Raw genomic sequence first — 21,121 nt, 5'->3', positions numbered from 1 at the left:
AGAGGGTTCCCATTGGAAACATTGCCTAGATGCCTATCGGCACCAGAAACATATGGAATTGCCTTCTGGCGCCAAAGTGGAGACCTTGAGGTGACCATGTGATTAGAAGTGTCACTAAAAGCCTTTTAAAGACCTATTGTTTACATTTACCAGAAGAATCAATACAAGCCCTCTCAGTGCAGTAGAAGCTGAAATGATGGGTATCTAATATAGCATAATCATTATGTACATTATCACTGGCAGACTCAATATTATTTTATCGCATTATTGGCACTTCTGTGTATGTGCATTTCATTTGTCACAGGCGCATATTCATGGACTCAGAGATGGTCTTCTATGAGCCTGGCCCTGTGAGGTGCTGAGCACCCTCAACTCCCATTGAAGACAACGGGCAAAATTCATCTGTGGGATCAAGGGCAGGTGTAAAGCTCTTTGAACTGCCTCCACGCTACACCGGGAGCATGGGAATTGTACCAGGGTCCTTTAGTTTCTCAGAAGGAGTCTGCATCAGCCTTGCATAGGCTGGTGCAAAAATCTGTGCTGGGGGTAGGCCAGGGGAGATGCCCATGGCCCTAAATCACCAGACAAGTGGTGCAAAGGGGCTGCAGCTGCTATGCCATGCTAAAAGCTTCAATGGTAGCAGTGAGGGGACTGCAATGCGGTCCCCCAGGCTGGGGCCAGAGTTAATTTCTCTAGCCCAACTATATCATAGCTGCATCATGCCCAATTGCTCAGCCTTGGAGGGAGAAGTGAATTTCTCCCAGTCAGAAGTTTACCATTTCAATTTGGATGAAGTTCTGTTTTGTGTATTGGGAATACATGTTTTCCATACTAGCACCCATTACATATAATCTCCAATCTTAGACTCAATATAATTAATGTGGGGGTGTTGGGGGAAGAAAGTTTATTGCCACCCTAATTTAATTTAATGCTGCTGAAATGTCAGATTATTAGCCCCAGAGAATAAAGTCCTCTAAGCACAGCACAATGCAAGCTGTCCTTACACTTCCCTGCCCAATGTGTCTCAACTTTGACCTAGAGGGACTGTCTCTACAGGTGAAAGTTTACACTCCGTTTTCATGGGCCATTTCGTCTTTGGCGCCTCTGGTGAGCCAGCAAAGGGGCCGATTGTGGTGGTGATTTTCTGTGGTGTAAGCCTCTGTCCATTAGGAGCTGGATAGAGCATGGATTATGTATGGACAAGATGTCACCTGCAACTGCAACCAGTAGGACCAGACACCTGCGTGCTTTATCCACATAGTCCAGTTTGATTTGTACTTTGTGATTGTACAGGTGCACACAATGAGTCAGGAGGGCACGCCACTTTGAAGACACCCATTATGTTGAAACCTTCTTTTATTTTAAGCCTGGTAGCCTCTAGCACAAGCTGCAAAGACGTATGAATTAAGAATGGAGATCCTATAACCCTATTTTGATTGACTGCTGGGAGGTGTTCAATGTTGAAAGGAATGGTGATGTAGAGGGTAGTTTTCTTCATTAGTTTGACTGTCGCGTTGCACTGCAGATGCCGTGGTTAAGTTTGTGATGGGGTTTCTGTACAACTCTATATCAGTTAGTTTTATTTTGCCAACTGTATGTAACTTTGGGGTTTAAATGTCTTTTTTTTTATTTAATTTTTTAAAATGTATTTATAATGCACCAGTCACAGCTTTCTAGGTGTATTAATAAAAAATACTAATGGATCACAAAGACCCATGATAATCTTCCCATCCTACATCCCCCTGCTCCCCCCCCCCCCAAAATAAAGTCCTGGACTAATAAATGAGTCTAAAAGTGTGTCTTGAAATTGGCTAGCTCTAGCTCTGCCACCGGGGCAGTGGAGCTGGCTCTAGATTTAAGGACCCTCTACTGAGAATACCCTGATTCCAGCTCCCCCATGTAAGAAATCTGCAGCTTCTATCTCCCAGGAGAGAAGGAGGTTCCCAAGACCGAAGCAATATGTGTTTTTATAGATCAAAGTTAACACCTTGAACTGTGCTTGAAACCTAGTTGGAAGCCAGTGCAGTCTGTGGAGCAATACGCTTCCTGCATTACATCTTCAGAAATGTTTAGTATTAACATTTCAGCCACGCTGTCAGCTCCTAAGGCCGCAAGATGATTAATCTGTTGAGGATGCTACTTTCAGAGGGGGCTAGTTCTAGCTCAATCACATGACTTCTCTTGGCAGATACCGACATGGCTATACAAGAGTGAGGGGGGATTTGATAGCAGCTTTCAACTACCTGAAGGGGAGTTCCAAAGAGGATGGAGCTCGGCTGTTCTCAGTGGTGGCAGATGACAGAACAAGGAGCAATGGTCTCAAGTTGCAGTGGGGGAGGTCTAGGTTGGCTATTAGGAAACACTATTTCACTAGGAGGGTGGTGAAGCACTGCAGTGGGTTACCTAGGGAGGTGGTGGAATCTCCATTCTTAGAGGTTTTTAAGGCCCAGCTTGACAAAGCCCTGGCTGGGATGATGATTTAGTTGGGGGTTGGTCCTGCTTTGAGCAGAGGCGTGGACTAGAACCAGATGACCTCCTGAGGTGTCTTCCAACCCTAATCTCTGATTCTAAGCTTCTGTTTAGCTTTTGTTGCATCTCTACAGATGCAGGAAGGCCAGAAGTTAAATTGTTAAATTGTTCCATAATCTCTGTGTTGATTATGCTGTGTTGAGTTACTTTGCCAGTCCTTCTCTTACTGTAAAACAGGGAACGTCTGTGCTGTGGCTGTTACTGAATTTACTTCACTTCATTCTTTTTCAGGCCATGGACCAGGCTTCTCTTAAAAACAGTGATGTTCTCATTCTGACGGGGCTTACCCAGATTCCCACTGCTAACCCCGATGGCATGGTGGGGGAGTTCTGCAGTAACCTGGGTAGGTCGCTTTGTAAGAAGCACTTTACTTATTTTATAATCTTATTCATTGCTTTTGGTGGGAAATAATTCGGCGATTCCTGGAACTGAGTAAGTTGCCTGACTATATCTTCTGGCATAAAACTAGCTGTTTAGATTTTACGATGTGCTCCTGATGTCATTAATAAAGAGCCTTAAGAGACACAGGTTGTACCTGAAATGGTTTGGAATGGAGCAGGTTTAATGAGATTTAATCATCTGCTGCTTTTGGTTTGCTAAATATGCAGCCTCGCTGCCAACCGACTACGTGTTGCCTAGGCTTTGAATAGACATCCCAGCTGAAATATTGCTTTTTCCTTCCTGTATCTCAGCCAGTGTAAAATCCTTGCACACCATTTTTATGACTTTGTTTCTTTTCTTACACCTGGTTTGAAAATATATCAGAAGCAAACTGTACAATCTTCTTTATTTTTTATTTTATATATATTTATAGACCACAGAAATATTAAATCTAATCACAAGCTTTCACAGCTGCAAAAGCTGCTAATTGCAAGCTGTAACATCAGAGTGTGAATTGCAGCATTTCCCAACCTGTTTGGAATATATCTGACTTTTTTCCCCCTTCTCTTCTCCCCCCTACCTAGTCCCTTTCTGTGGTTACTCCCCTGTCCTCATGGTTTCTCCTCACAGATGTTCTGCTGCTTCTGCCTGTTCTTCTAGCAAACAGCTTTATTGTAAACTATATATTTTGAAGGAGGTCAGGGTTGTAACAAAAATAACAACTTCACTCTTGTATAGTGAGAAACTCAAAGGGCTAGAAACCTAAATAAACTAACCTCACACCACCATAGTTAGGTAAACCAGTATCATTAGCCCCATTTTACAGTTGGGGAAACCTGAGGCACAGATGTTAGGTGACTTGCCTAAGGTCACAAAAGAAGCCTGTGGCAGAGTTGGAAACAGAACCCAGGAATCTTGGCTCCTGCTTGCCAACTCCTTCTGACAGAAGCAGTAAATTGTAAATTCTCACCCATGCGTAAATTCAAGGACAAAATCACTAGATGGATGTTCCCTCCCACTTTAAAGACTCTCTATCTCAAAATCCTGATGTGGGGATATAATTCTAGTTAGAGGGCAAGTTGTTGACCAAGGGATTTGCTGAATTCTCCACCACTTGAAGTTTTTACGTCAAGATCAGATGTCTTTCTAAAAGATATATATGCTTCCGTTCAACCACAGGACATTAGCCTTGCTATGGGAATTAGTGGATGAAATTCTATGGCTTGTATTACACAGGGGGTCATATTATGTGATCATAATGGTCACTGAGCATTAAAAGCTGTGAATTGCTTACATTTTGTTATGTGATAGGTGCTGTATATACATGTGCATACTGCATAAATGTAAAGTTTGTTGTATTTCCAATATTATTATTTTTATAAGTCATGAGAGGAAGAAAGCAACAAATTTCAGTGTTTCTACTCCCTAAATTATCATGTCTGAAGGAAATGTAGAAATGTCAAACCATCTATCTTAAAGTTTTATATATAGAAATGTCAGAGATCCAAAAAATGAAATTTTTTCGGAACCACCTGAACAGTTCTGAGGTTGACTGGGGAAGGTCTCCCAGCCAGCGTCAGTCTTGAACTTGGTGAAATGAGACATTTGAAAAGCATTAAAAACAAACAAGGAAAACGTTTGTTCAAAGTCTGCCCCCTGAGAACGTGGGGATTCCATCTTGGGCTTAGCAAAAAATATGAGAGGGCCTGGGAAAACAGAAGATGACTTTAAAACATTTTAATGCCAGGGCTGTTTGTTAGCACACAAATAGTATGAAATCCCTTCCCACCCAGCCTGACATCAGAAAGAGTCATACACTGGTCCAGCTTCCCAGTAGACCTGTAGAAAGGCCCCAAAAGCAACCGGCTGCTAAGAAAACCAGTTGAATTGGCAGGGCTGTTGACCACAATGATAATTTTTATAAAGCTCCTGTTTGCGAGCTGCTCAGGGAACTGCACAAACAGATCATAATATAGTAGTTAAATTTTAAAGCAGACACACATTTTATTCCATTTCCAATACCCTAAAATAATGGCATGTTTGTGACTATTAAAGTGTAGCTAAGATCAGAAGTGTAACTGCAAAAGCTTCACCTTGAGCTCAGTTTTCATTTTTGTCACAACACTCTGTGGCTTAAACTCCCAACTCCCATTATTAGGGTCCCATGCATGATTCCCCACCCTGAGCTTGTCTTCCAGGTCATATTAGCTTACTGACAAACCACTTTTTACAGTGCTCAGCGCTGCTGCACCAATACACTGCAGCTATGCAAAATGGACTTGTATTTTCATTGCCTTGGGCATCATCAGCAAAATTTCCAGACTCTTTCTGTGGATGTGTTTTTATTCAGATGCCAGCTTGACCTTGCACCGGCAGCTGTTGGAAAGTCAAGTATCTTGTTTTGAGTTGTAAATTGAACCAACTTATTATGGAGTTACTGAATGAGATTAAATTTGAAATGCCACGATTATAATACTATATTAAATTGTGAGTACATCGTCAAGATAAATTGGGCTCAAATCTCTGCTTTCAGATACACACATTCACTTATTGGCATCTGTAGAAGTCACCCTGGTGTATCTGAGAGCAGACTTGTGTGTTACAGAGAGACATGGATTAGGGTCCAGTTCTGTAGGCCTTTAACTGACACTATGCAAATAAATGATATGTGTTGAACCAACATCTGGATAGAAAGACCCAACAATGTTTATGCAAACCACTGCAGGGTGTACAGCTCACATGTTTAATTGTCTGTCATGCCCTCTACATCTCAGAATGTAATATTCAAAGAGGTGCAACTCAAAGACAGTGGTCTGGCACAGGTTTTTGACCGAAGGTTTTCGTAGGAAAATGCTAGTTTGTCACAACTGAAATTTTTCATGAGAGCATATCTGGGTTGATGACACTTTCAAGAAGGTTTCTCAGGTGCAGGGTGGAATTCTAGAGAGAGCCTCACCCTAGAATAGCCAGTAGCTAAGGTGGGCGTCCCAGGGTCAAGTCCCTGCTCTGCCAGTTTTGGAATAGGAACTTGAACCTGGGTCTCCCACATCCCAGGAGAGGGCTCTAATTCCTGGGCTTTTAACTATTCTGGGGTGGGGATATATTGCTGTTTTTGCAAAAAATTGCCCAAAATTCTTGGTTTCCTCCCAGTGCGAAATGGGAAACCTTTTTAAATCTCAGATTTGTTGTAGGATGAGAAAAATGTTTCCTGTCCAGCTGTAGTGTGTACAGAACAATGCATTTGTGAAGCCTTTCAGCTGGTCTGAGTGCCCCTGTTTTACAGGTGCTAGGGGTTCACTCTTAATATTTCATTTATGGTAGCACGTTAGAACCCCAGTCATGGATTAGGGTCGAGTTGTTCTAGGCACTGTATAGGCAAGTAACTGACACTGTGCAAACAAGTGATACCTATTGAACCAACATCTGGATAGACAGAACCAACAATGTTTATGCAAACCACTGCAAATCTACAGCTCACTTGTTTCGTTATCTGTCATGCCCTCTACATCTCATGAACAATGTAATACTCAGAGAGACAACTGAATGAAAGCAGTCAGGCACAGTTAAACCAAAATGGAGAGAAACGTCTACAAAAGGAAAAGGAGAAATCCAAGTGAGGCAGCGAATTTCCCATCAGCCCCACTTTCAGCTGTCACCTCTAACACGTCACGTCAGCCAGACATGCAGCTTATAGCCATAAGATGTTTTTTAGGAATAAACTTAAGACTTAAAACACTGAGCTGTGAATAAGATAGAGCTCTGCACGTGAACTGTACTTAAGGGATCGTTAAAATTGTGCTATAGCTTACCCTGTATGAGGAAGAAATGAAAGCAGACTAGATTTATTAGATGTTATAACTGGAAGAGATTCTTGCCATAGCCTGTAAACTCTGAGACTGTGAAGGAGCTTACTACCCCTTTAAGGGACAGACCGGAGCCTGTGGCCGACATAGCCTGGGGTGTAATCCAGGAGGCCATGCCCGCCCTAGCGCTGGGCTGTTTGAACAGGAAGGTGAGCAAGAGAGGGGAGTAGAAGCCACGCAGGCTGCAGTGGGATGTGGTTTGTGTCTCAGGCCTGGCTGCACCACACAGCTTGACATAAGCTGCCTTGCATCGGCCTAGCTGTTTGGAAGGGTCTTCACTTAAATTTGGCTCCAACTGACATAAGTGTCTCTCTGCATCGATTTAGTAACCCCACCTCGGCCAGCCGTGTCGCCTCACAGTCGATGTAATTAGGTCAACACAATGTCAGCGTAGACACCACGTTGCTTATGTTGGGTGTTACTGGCCTCCAGGAGCTATCTCACAATGCTCCACACTGACCCTTCAAGCGCTCCTCCTGACAACGTGCACCGCTGACACAAGGAGCCAAGCATGCATGTACGCAAGCGACTTAATAACTGCGGTGGCTGTATGCCGACATAAATTAGGCCAACATAATTCTGGGATGTGGACATGGCCTCCGGCTCCAGGAGACCAGCCCAACCAGACAAGAGACTTTGTTTTGTGGTATTGGGAGCTCTGCACCAGGGTCCTGATGTGAGGACTTTCTAAACTGATTATTGACCTAGAACCTTATTAAAATGGGACATGCTATTTTGTCAATGGTGGTGGGGGATTCTCCTTACCCTGGGCTGTTAAAGCAAACCTGTTGCCACCTCAGTCAGGGGACGCAAAGGTGGGACACACTGACAGTGCCACGCCAGCCCACAAGGGCATTATCCACACTTTTTTACAGAGCCCGTTAAGCTTCTTCGAAAACTTTAATATGCTTCTGCCAAATCCTGGCATAATCCTGTCCCTGGTTTAAATCCATGCTCAAGCTGAAGGTGCCATTTTCCTCCATGTTTAAATTGGGAAGAATGGGAGGCAGTGTCATCCAATCCTGACGTCGAGGGCTAGGTGTGAGAAGTTCTGGGCTCTGTTCTTGGCTCCAGCACGTCTTGCCTATAGTCACCCAGCTCCTTAGGTTGAGATTGTTTTTAAAACCAGCTAAAGGATTTAATCTTAAACTTCCCCCAGCTGTCTTTGAAAACCTTAACCTCCCTGTACCTCCACCGGTGCCCATTTTCCAGATGAGGAATGTATACTTGTCTGCCTCACAGGAGTATTGTGAGACTTAAATGTTAGAAAGTGCTTTGGCCTCCTGCAGGGTGATGCTGTAGAAATGCAAAGGACGATTATTTTTATTCATGGTTATCAAAATGAAGTATTAGACTTTGCATGTGACCTAGCAGAGGACAGTAACCCAGTCCTCTTCCTGACCTTCACTGATGTGTAATACAGCTCTGATAAATACTGGGAAAGGCCTCTCTGACCCATTGTCGAAAACAGTATGTAGTAAATGCAACTCCTACTTGAAGTTGGGCACCTAGGCACGTAGGTGGCATTTTCAAAAGTGCCCATGTGCTTCTTTAGGCAACTAAATACCTTTAAAAATCTGGCAGGTTGGGCAGCAATATCCCTAAAGTGCTAGATCTTTGCCCATCTGACTTTGTCAACAAATTGAAGTCACAGAAGTAATTATAGCAAGATTTAATATATGCAGTTCCAGCTCTTTCACGGGTTTTTGTTTAATGCTTTGATGCATATTACTGCTTCTGCATTTCAATTAACGTCAGCGTAGATGGGTTTTGCCCTGTGGCCTCAGAAGAAATCCCAGTTCGGCAACGAGATTAACATTAACGAGATTAACAATCTCATTGAGATTAACAAGGGAGAAATGCTTTGTCATAAGGTGCTACAGCAGTTCTGTAGCTGCGTGAAGCCAGAGGAATAACGTGTTTCTCCTGGGCTTCCTTACTGTGCCGTACTCAGATCTGTCTAGATTGCACAGGAAAATTATTTTTATTTTCCACTTGTTCTCTGCCTGCCCATGACTTATACAGCTGACACCTTTTGCAGCTGCTCCTGTTGTGTTGAAGGAATTTAGAAGCATTTGCAACTTTAGAAAAGAAAATCCCTTCATGTTTGGGGAGGCTGGGTCAGGTTTGAAAGAACTAGACTTTCTAACCACAAATTAAAATCCTCAGCCATTTGTCTGAAATAGCAGAATTGAATACAAAACAATTTACAGGGTATGGGATCTTTCAGATGAGACCAAAGAACAGCTCTTCAGCATGGACACAAGTAGATTTATTGAGCGTTTTTTATGTCAGGGGTGTCTTTTGTCAGTTTCCTCAGTCAAAATTTCTCCTCTTGTGTACTGGTGCAGCACTGCCCTCTACTGGATGGAGTGTCAGACAAGCGCAAGTGTGTATCATAGGTCCCAGGGCTAACAGAAGCTCCTTTTGCTCAAAGCTGTGCTTTTGCAGGAGGAGGATCTGATTTTGTCCCACTTAAGGCTGTGAAGTCTTGAGGGGTCAGAAATCTGTCTGCACACATCACTCACTCTGTTAAGCAACATGTTGTGCACCAGTTATCTAGATAGCTGCTTTTCTGTGCCCTGCAGAGCTTTTTGGGCTGAAAAGCACTTTTTGAAACCTGTTAATTCTCCCTTCTCTTTCTCCCTCAAGCTATGACTGTCCGGAATGGAGGAAACGTCCTGGTTCCATGTTATCCTTCTGGAGTGATATATGACCTGCTGGAGTGTCTGTATCAGTACATCGACTCTGCAGGACTCTCCAATGTCCCCTTTTACTTCATCTCACCTGTTGCCAACAGCTCCCTGGAGTTCTCCCAGATCTTTGCCGAGTGGTAAGTATTAGTGGGCTACTCTGTCAGGCTGGATTCCACCGTACACATTACAGTAAACGTGTGCATAGTGAGTGCTGATAGCTGCAGATTCTGTCATTCTGGATATACACGAGATCGGAATTATGTACACGCTTTTTCAGTTACAGGAATTGGTGAGCAAAGGTGCCCTATAATTAGGGTGGCATTCATTCCAGTAGTCTGTATGTTAAATCTGTTTAAAAAACATCGATATGTTTGACATTGGCACTCAGAGCCAATGAGTAAATGATGCACTTCCTCAGAGTGACTTTCAGATGCCTTTTTCTTGCCCATTGTGCGTTTCACTCAATGCTCCAAGGAGCATACAGCAATCCAACTACACAAACTGGTGAGGTTTCTTTATATTCCTAATTCAGATGAGTCATAGAACTGAGGGGCCTGACCACTTGTGATTATTATGTATTTGTTAAGCAATAATAAGATCCTGTACGACACAAATAAGCTAATCCATGCCTCAGAGATCTTCCAATCTGGAAGACAGAAAAACAAGGTGCACTGGGAGAAATTGAGCTGAGTGAATTCTTCTGGAAGTATTTGGATAAGGAAAGGATAAAATCTGATGGATTAAGAGGCCATGCTACTTTAAGCAAGAGTAGGGGAATCTAGCTTTTGGGCCCTAACCAAATTTCAGCGTAGGTATTCTAAATGTATGCCCATTGAATAGTGCTGCAGTTAAACAGCTGCTGTATTTTATTTGACTAGTGGCTGTACTTTAATAGTGAATTAAGTGATTCCTATATACATAGTTTGAATCAAGTGATTCCTATATACATAGGTGCTATAAAATTGCAAGACTGGTTAGTAAAAAAACTTTTTCTAACGCGTACAGTGGTATGGCAGCACAAAGCGTAGCATGCAAGTGGAAATCTTCTTTTGTCAATTACATATAGTTTGCAGAAGTCAGACACTTAATAGTTTACTGAAATTCTAGAATATTTATTATTCAAGACAAGATTAAAACATACTTTAATCCTACTTATACGGTAATTTATCTTCAAAAGTCAGTAGAAACACTACTAATCCTCAGACATCCTTAATAGGTAAAATATACCTTGTTCACAGAAAACCGAGGCAGAGGTTGTGACGTCTCTAAAACCACAGATAGAGTTGGGGTTAGAACTGAGGAATTCCTGTCTGACAATCCCATGATAGTCTGCTAGACCAAGGGCTTTGTCCACCATCATCACCTAGACCGCTGCCATATCTGCTCTTTTATTCCACCTCCCAAGACAGAATGAATCAAATGATCTTGCTGAAGTCAGGCAATAGCTTTTAATATCTACTTTGGGAAAGGAACCCTTGACGCAAAATAGCCAATGACAGTGAACATCCTAGAGGGCTGAGAGAGGCAGTTTGCTAGCCTTATACCCACAATAATGAAATGTATACAGGGGGACTAGTTTACGGCAAATGGAAGGGGTGAAATCTTTGAGAAGACAGTTGAAACCTTTGGGTTTTTTGTGAGGGTTATTGGGGTTTGCAGGATATTGAATGAGAATCGGTGAGGTCCTACTGTATGTAAGATGTCAGTGAATGCTGAATAACATATCCATTTTCACAGGCAAGAGGACTCTAGTTATTATAAAATGGTTCTAAAGCAATTTCAGCCTTGTACTGATGTACACCTTCTTTAGATCATAATACCCACCCCCCAGGCATCTTCCAGTGCCCCCTGTTAAAGTGCGAGGCTTTGTGCTGCTTCTGGTCACGGAAGTGGGATGACTGTCCAGAAAATCTTAACAGTAGATGGCAGCAGATACTGCAGTATGTTTTCCTGCACGTCTCTAATCCACGTTTTTTCCCCTCCTTTTAAAGGCTGTGTCATAATAAACAGACGAAGGTTTATCTCCCGGAACCCCCCTTTCCTCATGCCGAGGTAAGCAACTGCGGAGGCACCATGTGTGATCAGTGCCAAGATTAGGTGGCTTCCTAAAAGCCAGAGCTCCATGAGCCCATTCTCTTTCTGTGACTAATTCTTTTGGATCTGTGAAATAGTCCTTTTTACCGTGGGTCACGCAATTTGGCTTTCGTTCCATTATTTATAAAAATAGGTTTTGGGGAGGAAGATGTCAGAATGTACCATTATGCACTCATCCATTTTATCTGCCTTCGTGGAAAGGGGTCTGATATCAACACGTTTGTTTGCCCTTATGGAACTCTGAGTAGAAATATGCTCTTTGTTCAAACCAAGCCACTAATCTCAAAGTGCATGGAGATGAAACCTTGCTGTTGGAGATGAAGCTACCTTCCTAATTGATGGGCACTCATGTTGTCTAGTGTTAAGAAACTATTAATCCTCTGTTTCAAGATGCCTTATCAGTATACAAGGAGCTTAAATCATAAGTGCTCAGTATTGTCTGGTATTTGCAAAGAAGTGTCCTGGGTGAGCTTGGTGCTGAAGCAAGTAAGGTTGCTTGACTGCTGGCCCTTTAGGATCCTTGCAGAATCAAGATGTGCATCTCGGGAGCAAAACTTAAATAGATGTGGCACTTAAATAGATGTGAACTTCTGCCTTCAAAGAGACTTCTATAGAGAATCCATGTATTGATGGGAACCAATACAACTCCAATTAGAGTGAACGGGAGGCACAGGGGTGAGGATTGATGAGTGCAGGTAGAGGTGGCTTTCTGAGAGAAAAAGGCTAAATTTTCAGAAGAGCCTCTATCTATCTTATATCAGAAATTGAGCCATTTTGCGCATGCACATTTTGTAGGCTGGCTTTTGTGTATAAAGTCCATCACTTGTGCTCAAAAACATGTGTAAATGCTTGAATGTGCATAGCTGCAGTCACACAGGTGGAGGCCTCAGATTAAACGCCTTGACCAACACCACAGTCTTTTGCTCTAATGAGGGGTTTGACCAGTGACCCATCCTTGGTAATGGATTGGAAAGCTCCACTGTCCACCACCTGTATATCTTGCTTTAAGGCCTTGTAGGTTCCTGTGATATGGATATTGATCTTAAAGGTATTTATAAACTCTTTCACTGTCCGATATTAGGTAGGTTTGGAGTTATTTTAAAAAGGGGCCTTGGTTTTACTTGGTTACTTGGCAAATGCACAAAAACATTTATTCAAATTAAAAGTTTATTGATTAAACACAAGAAGGAACAAGAAATTAAAGTAGACCTTTATATTGAAGCTGTGATTGAGTGATTATGCAAAATAAATGTAGGCTTTAATCATGATTGTGACTTTCTCCTTTTGGAGGCAAAATATCAGCCTTATTTTCAGAACAACCTTTCTTTGATGAAGAAAGGATTAATTTTACTCAGTCCTGATGTGTAGCAGGCATTTACTTATCCTGTTCTTAACAGACACAAGGTGGAGAAGAGACAGTAGAAAAGATGGATGAAATATGGCTTTTGTTGATGGATTTTGAAACGCTGGACTGCTGGTTAGCTATGAGTGAATGCTTTTGGCTGGCAAGTCGGCCACGACACCTGCTGTTTGGATCCTGGCTTATGATCTGGTTTGGGAGTCGTTGGATTGGATCTTTTCTTCTTAAATAGGGCAGGCTCGGATGAATACAGTTTAGTTGATTTCAGGATTTGATGAAAAGCCAAGAGAGTGAGAGAGAGGCTAAAAGGAATCAAAGGGGGGCAGAAAATAACACAACAAGGGCAGGGAAAATGAAGCAGGACCTTATATGCCTCTGCAGTGCTGGCATTTGCAAATCCCCACTGATGGGCTAAGGATTGGATGTCATGATAACGTGATGTCTTTCAGCACTCACAGGTGACAACAAAATTCCTTGAACAAGCTTAAGGCCAGCCAGCCAGCCTTTCTCTCAGGAAGAAAGTCCTTTAGATGAGTCGAAATGAGTGGCAGTTCAGGGGGATGGGCTGAGATGCAAGGTGGGTTGGGAGATGAGTGGGAGAACTGATCTGAACAAGTCTTTTCCAAAGTCTCTCTTTAAGAAACCCAAAAGGGGGAAAAGTGGGCATCCTAGTTCATTGCCCTCATTATTTTGTCCAGCAATTAGGCCTCATAGCTGTCACACCAATTTTGGTCTATTAACTTGTGATTCCACATCTTCTGGTTTGTTTGTTTGTTTTTACCAAGCTTAATTTCAGCAGTCCTTGGATTTTATCAGCGTGGCCGTCTTGATTTAAACTAATCTGGCTTCTTTGTCTGGTTCTCTTGCACTTGTTACAACATTGTGTTGTAAACAACTTGACCTGTTTTTCTTCGTTATTGTATCATCTTATGAACTTTTATATACTTTTTATATGAGTTTGCAATAGGGCTACACTTTGTAGGCTTAATAGTCACAACGTTTCCATTGAATAGGAGTAGGATCTGGTCCCTAGCGTTCACTCTTTCCAGGTGCTGGACTATATTTCAAGCAGGGTATGCAGGGAATCAAGAATAATGGAAACTTCCATAGCTAACACCCACACACTGTTCTTAAAAACTTACCCTAGTAAATTAAGTTCCAAAGCCTACTCTCAGAGTGCAAGACACTCCAGCCATACTTCCTAATTTACCCTGCATGTCTCTGCTTTCCAAAGTGTCCTTGTTGGTCCATAGAATGTCTCTGAAGTGCCTTCTGTTTCTCCGTATGCTACCGCCTACCAAAGGTTTTAAGGCTTCACAACTTTTTTCCACAACACACAATAAACTGCTTGGTGAAAAAACATCCACCATCAAAGGGTGGATTAATTAAGTCTGTCATGATGGGTGGGTGTATGTTTATGCTGTGTTAACTGCATCCTCTGATTTTAGTGGAGTGTCTTTAATTTCTTGGGTAGCCTGTTGATAATCAGATACCCCCAAACTACTTTACTGCTGTTAACAAATTTGTCAGCTCCGTGTGTAGATTAAGTTAATTACTCTGATCTCTGAAAATTGTGAGTTACAGTTAGAATATTTCCAGTGTTAAGATGAGAGATTGATCTATCCCAGTAAGAAAGTTCCTGTGGTCTAAGACCTCTCAAAACCCATATGAACCATGGATCTGAGCTAAAAATTCTTTGCCTGCAGCCTAGACTGTCAGTTTCACTGGCTTTTAATATAAAATACCTTTTTCCCCTCACCCACAAAAGAAGCAGTAAAATCACCCTGGGGACAGTGGTGAGGATATGTTACAGCTAAAACAGTGTCTTTATTCCAGGAATTACTATAAACAGCAACAATTTAATTCCAAACTGTTATATGAACACCACAGCGTATAAGGATGCTGTAGCACTATCTTGTAAAAACTCGGGTAATTCACTTCGACACAGTCTGATTATGGAGGTGGGAATAATTTATACCCCTGATACAATCCAGTGAAGTCAATAGAAAGATTTACTACAGTGGGCTTTGGATCAGGCTTCTGATGGTAAACGGTATGCATTGCGGGAATGACCTGACTGGGACTGTTACGGGTATAGACAGGCCATTGTTTTGTTCTGTGTTTGTACGGTGCCTACCACTCTGGGATCCTGGTCCCTGACTAGGGCTTCTAGGCACTATGGTAATACAAGTAATGAATAAGGACAAATAATATAGTGAGTACTGCTGATCCCACGGTAATGTCCTCGAACACAAATGAGGGGTTTGTAGCTGCAACTGGTGCGTGCCCTGGGGATTTGAACTGTCTTCTGCTGGCCCCTGGTGTTGGAATCAAGGATCTAATGGGTCTCTTCATTGCTAATTCCTGTCGTTTACTAACCACTTTGCAAATACAGGTTTTACAGTGGTGACAAGTGCTCAGGCACATTGAAAAAAGTGCATGATGAGTCTGCCATTTCATCTAGGGCAGAGGTTTTCAAACTGTGAGGTGTGCCCCCGTTCATGGGAGTGAGCAGCAATGCCAGGCAGCTTGGGCCAGCCACACACCACCTCCACCCCCGACTCGCCTCATTTTATCTGGGTTGGGAGGTGGGGTAACCAAAAATTGTAACTCAAAAGGGGGGGGAGCTCAGCTGAGCTCAAAAAGTTTGAAAACTGCTGATCTAGGGCTTCTGGTAAGGTCATAAATTACTGGAGTGAGATGCACTTCAGGAGAACACACAGATCAGATTTATAGCCCCCAAGTTTGCTTTCTTTTATTTTATAAAATACATGGATCCAACTTTATTAAAAAAAAACAGTAAACACCTACAACTCACCCCCCCAAAGCACTTCCACATCCGTGTGCAGGCTCCAGGGCTCTCCACTGTGCATTTGTTTACTCTTTGCCTCCCTGAAAGCTATCCAAATGCTATTATCCGCTACTACCCTGATTGGTTCCCTGATCTGCAACCCAATCCTTCTGATTGTGCTCCTATGTCCACTGCTGGTTTAATATTACCATGCTGTGTAAAAGGGGTGGAGGTGCATCTGGTTTGATTTTGGTGGTTTTCGCTAGACTGAAAAAATATTAAAAAAAGGAAAAAACTCTGGTAATTGAGGCAGTGTGTGAATATCTGTGCAAGGCATTTATATGGCCTCTGTGAGGTAGGGAAGTACTAATGTTCCCACTGTACAGAGGGGGATCAGCGGCACAGAGGCTAACTGACTTGCCCAAGGTCATACAGGCAGTACCTGTGATGGAGCAAGGACTTGAACCCAGTTCTCTCAAGTTCTAGGTTAGAGTCCTAACCGCTAAACCATCCTTCCTCTGTGTGTGTGTATGTGGATACACAATTTCTTTTTAAATCCATGAATCAATCATTTCACAAGAAGGGGACTGTTCAAAGGGAACTTCAAGGGCATTGTTAATGAGTATCAGAAACAGGAATTAAATTATCACTTGTATGGAAACAGCATTTAGATAGGATGCTGATAGAATAATTGTGTGGTGCTTTTTTCAATGGTAGGTTTATCGCATTTGAACAGAGATCAGTTGATGAGCTCAGAGCATCTTTGGGAGAATAGAGTAAGAGAAATTACTCAAATACACGTTAGTTATTTAGATGAGCAGCAGCAATGTGCTTGGTGCTGTTTGCCAGTGGGAGAGGGCAGTCCTGGAAACTGATGCCCTCTATCCACAAACAAATACAGTATAGGCAGCAGAGTCCAGTCTGCTCCTGAAACCGGAAGTTCTCATTACCCAGATAAATGTCTAGTTCTTTTTTTGGTTTTTGTCATCCTAAGCTTCTGTCTTTGGGGCAATACCTTGGGTGCAATGAGTTACCCAGGTGGTTTATGCATAGTGTGAAAAGTGTTTATTTCCTTTTATCAGTTGCCAATGTGTTGCCTTTAACATTTCATTGCTTGACTGTCCCATTACTCTTATTATATGAGAAGGTAAATAGAAGTACCTGACTTACCTTCTCTACCATTCATACACCTTGGCCCTATCCCCTCTTCTGTCTCCTCTGTAAACTAAGCCTTTCCAATCTGCTCACTCTCTCCAAGCCTCTAACTCTCATCACTGGTCTCTGAACCCCCTTATTTCTGCTGTATCCTTTGTGAGATGGGATGACATAAAATGGACATGGAATTCTACCCCTCAGAGCACCCTAAACACTTCCTCTCCCTCCTTGTTGTTTGTCTTTCATGTAATTGTAGATATTTAGCATGTCTCCTCCCCTTGATCATTACATAGAATTTGTTGTTCTCCTGGAAAGTGATCTGTTTCCTAATGTCACTGAATTGATTGTACAGAGAATCCCACTCTTCCACTATTGCAAGCAAGAAACATAGGCTAAGATTTTCAAAACGACCTAGTAATAAAATTAATGGAAACTGGATGTTCAAATGCCTTGAGCAGCTTTGAAAATCTGCTGTTTTCCTTTACTGGAGCAGCAGTTAAATGGGAAGGTTTTTAAGTGAGCTTCTCCATAATGGCTGGGTCTGCAAGGGCTTGTCTACACTACCCACCAGGTCGGCAGGCAGCAATCGATCCAGTGGGGCTCTATTTATCAGATCTAGCATAGACGCAATAAATTGACCGCTGAACACTCTCCCATCGATTCTGGTACTCCACCAGAACAAGGAATGCAAGCGGAGTTGACGGGAGAGCATCAACTGTCGATGTACCGCAGTGAAGACACCGCTGGAAGTAGATCTAAGTATGTTGACTTCAGCTATGCTATTCACATAGCTGAAGTTGCATATCTTAGATCTACCCCGCACGGTAGTGTAGACAAGCCCCAAGTCTCTGCTGCAAGGAAGTTAGTATCTGCCAGTAATTTGTCAGGAGGAAGAACAGAGGTATGGGAAGGGCAATATGATGGGAAAACATTCAAAAAGGGATGACCAATATCTGGACAGTTCTCGCCTCTGTTCATACAGCTGTACCAGTTTTGTTTTCACAAGCAGTTTTTGTGACTGGAAGGGCTAAGAGCTTGTACTGAGGCAACTTTAGAAGCCTCTACCAAGTTAAAAACAAAATGTAACAAACGTTTTGAGTTTAAGGGATTAGTAAAGAGAGATGGATGGAGTCTTTTACCTCCAGGACGCTGCTTTGACTCTAGTCCAGAAACACAATTTTCAACTGTGACTAAGGGCTTGACTACACATGAAAATTAATCTGGAATAAGGTAGGGTGTGAGTTTAGAGCGGTTTAACCATTCTTGCTTTAACTTCATGTATGGATGCTCTTATTCTGAAATAAGAGTGCCGTACTCCAAACTAGCTTAATTCACTGCCAAGGAGAAATGGCTAGAAAATAGGCTATTGTTTTTTGACTGCAAGTAGCTAGGGTGGAAGTAATTTGGATCGTTTGCTACGGAAAAACTAGCATTCTTCAGCTTGATCTTTGTTTCCTTCCTTCATATCCTGGCTCCAGCGCATCATACTCAAAACAATAAATACCAGGAATTAAGTGACACAGGAGGAACGGTCGATTCTACAGCAAAAGGCCTCTGTTAGAGGTGGCCTATAGAGGGGACAAGGAAGATGAAGTAACACATGCGTCACTCCCTCCCTGCTTGATAAAATAGAGGCATAGCTATCAGAATTTTTGGATGCAGAACGCACACAAAATAAATGGCTATAAATTTTGGCTTTGCTGAACAAAGGGTACACAATGGTTACATAGATTTATCCAGTTAATAGTTGCAGTTACTGACCCCGTAAATCATGTCTACTACTTTAAAGGGAAGCTTAGCCATTTGGGATTTTTTAAAAAAAAAAACCCACAACAAAAAAACCATCATAGTTTAGATTCAATACATTTTACTGTCTCTTATCTCTTAAGCTTTCAGTCAATAAAGAATCTTTCCACAGAAAGAGAGGTCCTAAATGTTTCATGCTGCTGAAAGCTAAAGCTTTTCAAGACGCAATTTTGGAGATACAGATTGGATAAGCACCACCAACGCTGCTGACCCTGGCTTGTTGCAGACAGTGCCGTTTTTAACATGGTTTGCTGATCATTGTTATACTTCTCTATATTAAAGAGACAAGGTGGGTCAGGTAATGTCTTTTTATTAGACCAACTTTTGCTGGAGAAAGAGACAAGCCTTCAAGATTACAGGCGCTCTTCCGTGTAAGTGAAAAAGCTGGTCTCTTTCACCAGCTGAAGTTGGGCCAATGAAAGACATTGCCTCATCTACCTGGTCTCTCTGTCCTGGGACAAACATGGCTAGAAGTGCACTGCAGACTGTTCTCTTATCTTAGACATTTTCAAATGTTTTCATGTAGCCCATTTTCTCTTCAGATCTCAAAGACATTTACAAATATTCACCAATTAAATCCCCCTAATACCCTGGTGAGGCAGAGAAGTAAGTATTTGTTGTTAGGCCCATTTTACAGATTTAATTTTCTCCCCCCGCCCTCTTTTTTTTTTCCTGGTTGAATAATTAGAATGGATCATTCCAGAGATTATCAAGCAACCAGGTGTTTCTCATGTGTGCGAGGTCTCTAATGTTTTTATGTATGGCCTGCAGTCATACTACCTCAGGCCATGGTTTTATCAGATATCACAACTTGGAGGAGGCCTGGTCAATATCTTGTTGGGACCTCCATGAAGCACACCGTGCTGCAAGGAACAGTGGTGGGGATTCAGTAAGTGGCAGCCTCTTGAATCAGTCCTGAATGAATGCCCCCATACTTGATGATTACCCATTCTGTTTGTTCCCTGAGGGGCACCTGGCATTAGCCACTGTCAGAAGATCGGACACTGGGCTGGATGGACCTTTGATCTGATCCAGTATGGCTGTTCTTAGGTACTGTGCTGGAGGATACAGTGCTGCTGGAGATATAAAACCAAGACCCAAGACATTTGTGATCATTTAAAGAATCTATGGCCCTCATGATAAGCACAAGAAGCTGCTTTGAAGGTGCTCAGGGGCTTGGAAGGTGGATTAGTGAGCAGAGTACAGGTGAGATGTCCAGAGTCGCACAACAAATTAAATGATCACATAATCTTGAACAATCTAGAATTTGCGTACATTTATAGAGATACATTTGACAGTACATCACATGTGTATGCAACTAAACATATGCAGATAAAATAAGCCAGGTCTTTGATAATCTTCTGACTTAATGGTTCCCCCAGTGCATAGCAAAGCTTTGAGTGCTGTGTGTAAATGTTATAATAGACTGGGAGATTGTGGAGCTGTGTACTAGTGGAGTGATGTGGGATCTTTGGAAGAGAGGTATTCTATAAATGCCAGTCATAGGAATGTCAGTAATTACTGCAATTTTCCTGGAGCCTTTCCCTGGCTCTGTGGCACATCACAAATCCACTTTGGTTTCCAGAGTAGAAATTCCACACGTACTCCACTGAAACAAGATTTACAACTTCAGGTTTAGGATTTTGACATAGCTCTGACATGTGCCGCAGTTAGCTTTTGGAACTGTTTCCCTATTAGATTCCGATCATTTACAGGATAAAACTTGTTTTGCGTATTGTCTGCTAAGCATCTCTGCAGCCAGCTCTTATTACTGGAGGCAACATTCAGATTCCAAATATTGCACTCCAGATGCTTCAATCAGAAATCTTTACCAGCTTAATTGTAGGAGTGTTTGCAAGACTGAGTGCATATTAACTGGCACAGCAGTCATTGGGTGCATTATTTAAATTTTCCATTTAAAAGCTGAATTGGAATTTGATATTATTGTCAAGTTGCAGGAGGTGGGGTGCCTCAGACTTGCATATTGCAAAGACGTGGAGAAAGTCATAAGCCCTTTCTCTATGATGACGTGGTTAATTCTCTATGATCCAAGAGCCCAAGTGGCAAATCTGATGGACTGGACCTGCTTGAAGTGTCATCCTGTACATCAGACCCCAAAGATAGTGCTGCCAGTCAAACCCTGCTTGTGATCCATTTCTGTGCTGCAGTGTAGTGTTACATTGCTTGTGCGGCAGCAGGCAGGCAAACCAACGGCCAAACAAATCAAAGACAAAATTGTGCCAGAAAGCCCTTTTAGAAGAAGCTGAAAAGGGGGGACGGTGGGAAGTGAGAGAAGAGGAGAAGGTACTTATTTGTGCAATGTGTAGCCGGGCTTCTTTCCTAACCTGGAACTGAGGGCAAGTTTCTGTGTTGCGTCAGTACTTCACTGACTACAGGTTTCTTGACCGGTTGCAGTGTTCATTGCTGCTGAACCTGAGTAACAACA

General features: G+C 42.4%; 1 protein-coding gene across 3 annotated transcripts in view; it reads left to right on the top strand.

Moving 5' to 3' along the window:
• The window catches only part of INTS9 (integrator complex subunit 9), a 79,233-nt gene that overhangs the window by 35,022 nt on the left and 23,090 nt on the right, over window positions 1-21,121 (top strand). For all 3 annotated transcript variants that reach the window (XM_073335636.1, XM_073335635.1, XM_073335634.1), the window contains 3 exons: window positions 2,761-2,872; window positions 9,426-9,606; window positions 11,461-11,521. In XM_073335636.1, coding sequence (XP_073191737.1) covers window positions 2,761-2,872; window positions 9,426-9,606; window positions 11,461-11,521 — 354 coding nt within the window. The remainder of the gene's footprint in view (window positions 1-2,760; window positions 2,873-9,425; window positions 9,607-11,460; window positions 11,522-21,121) is intronic.

The sequence above is a fragment of the Lepidochelys kempii genome, chromosome 3, assembly GCF_965140265.1.
Source record: "Lepidochelys kempii isolate rLepKem1 chromosome 3, rLepKem1.hap2, whole genome shotgun sequence".
NCBI classification, from domain to species: domain Eukaryota; kingdom Metazoa; phylum Chordata; order Testudines; family Cheloniidae; genus Lepidochelys; species Lepidochelys kempii.
The sequence above is the reverse complement of the archived record's forward strand: the minus strand, read 5'-3'. Positions and strand labels throughout refer to the sequence as shown.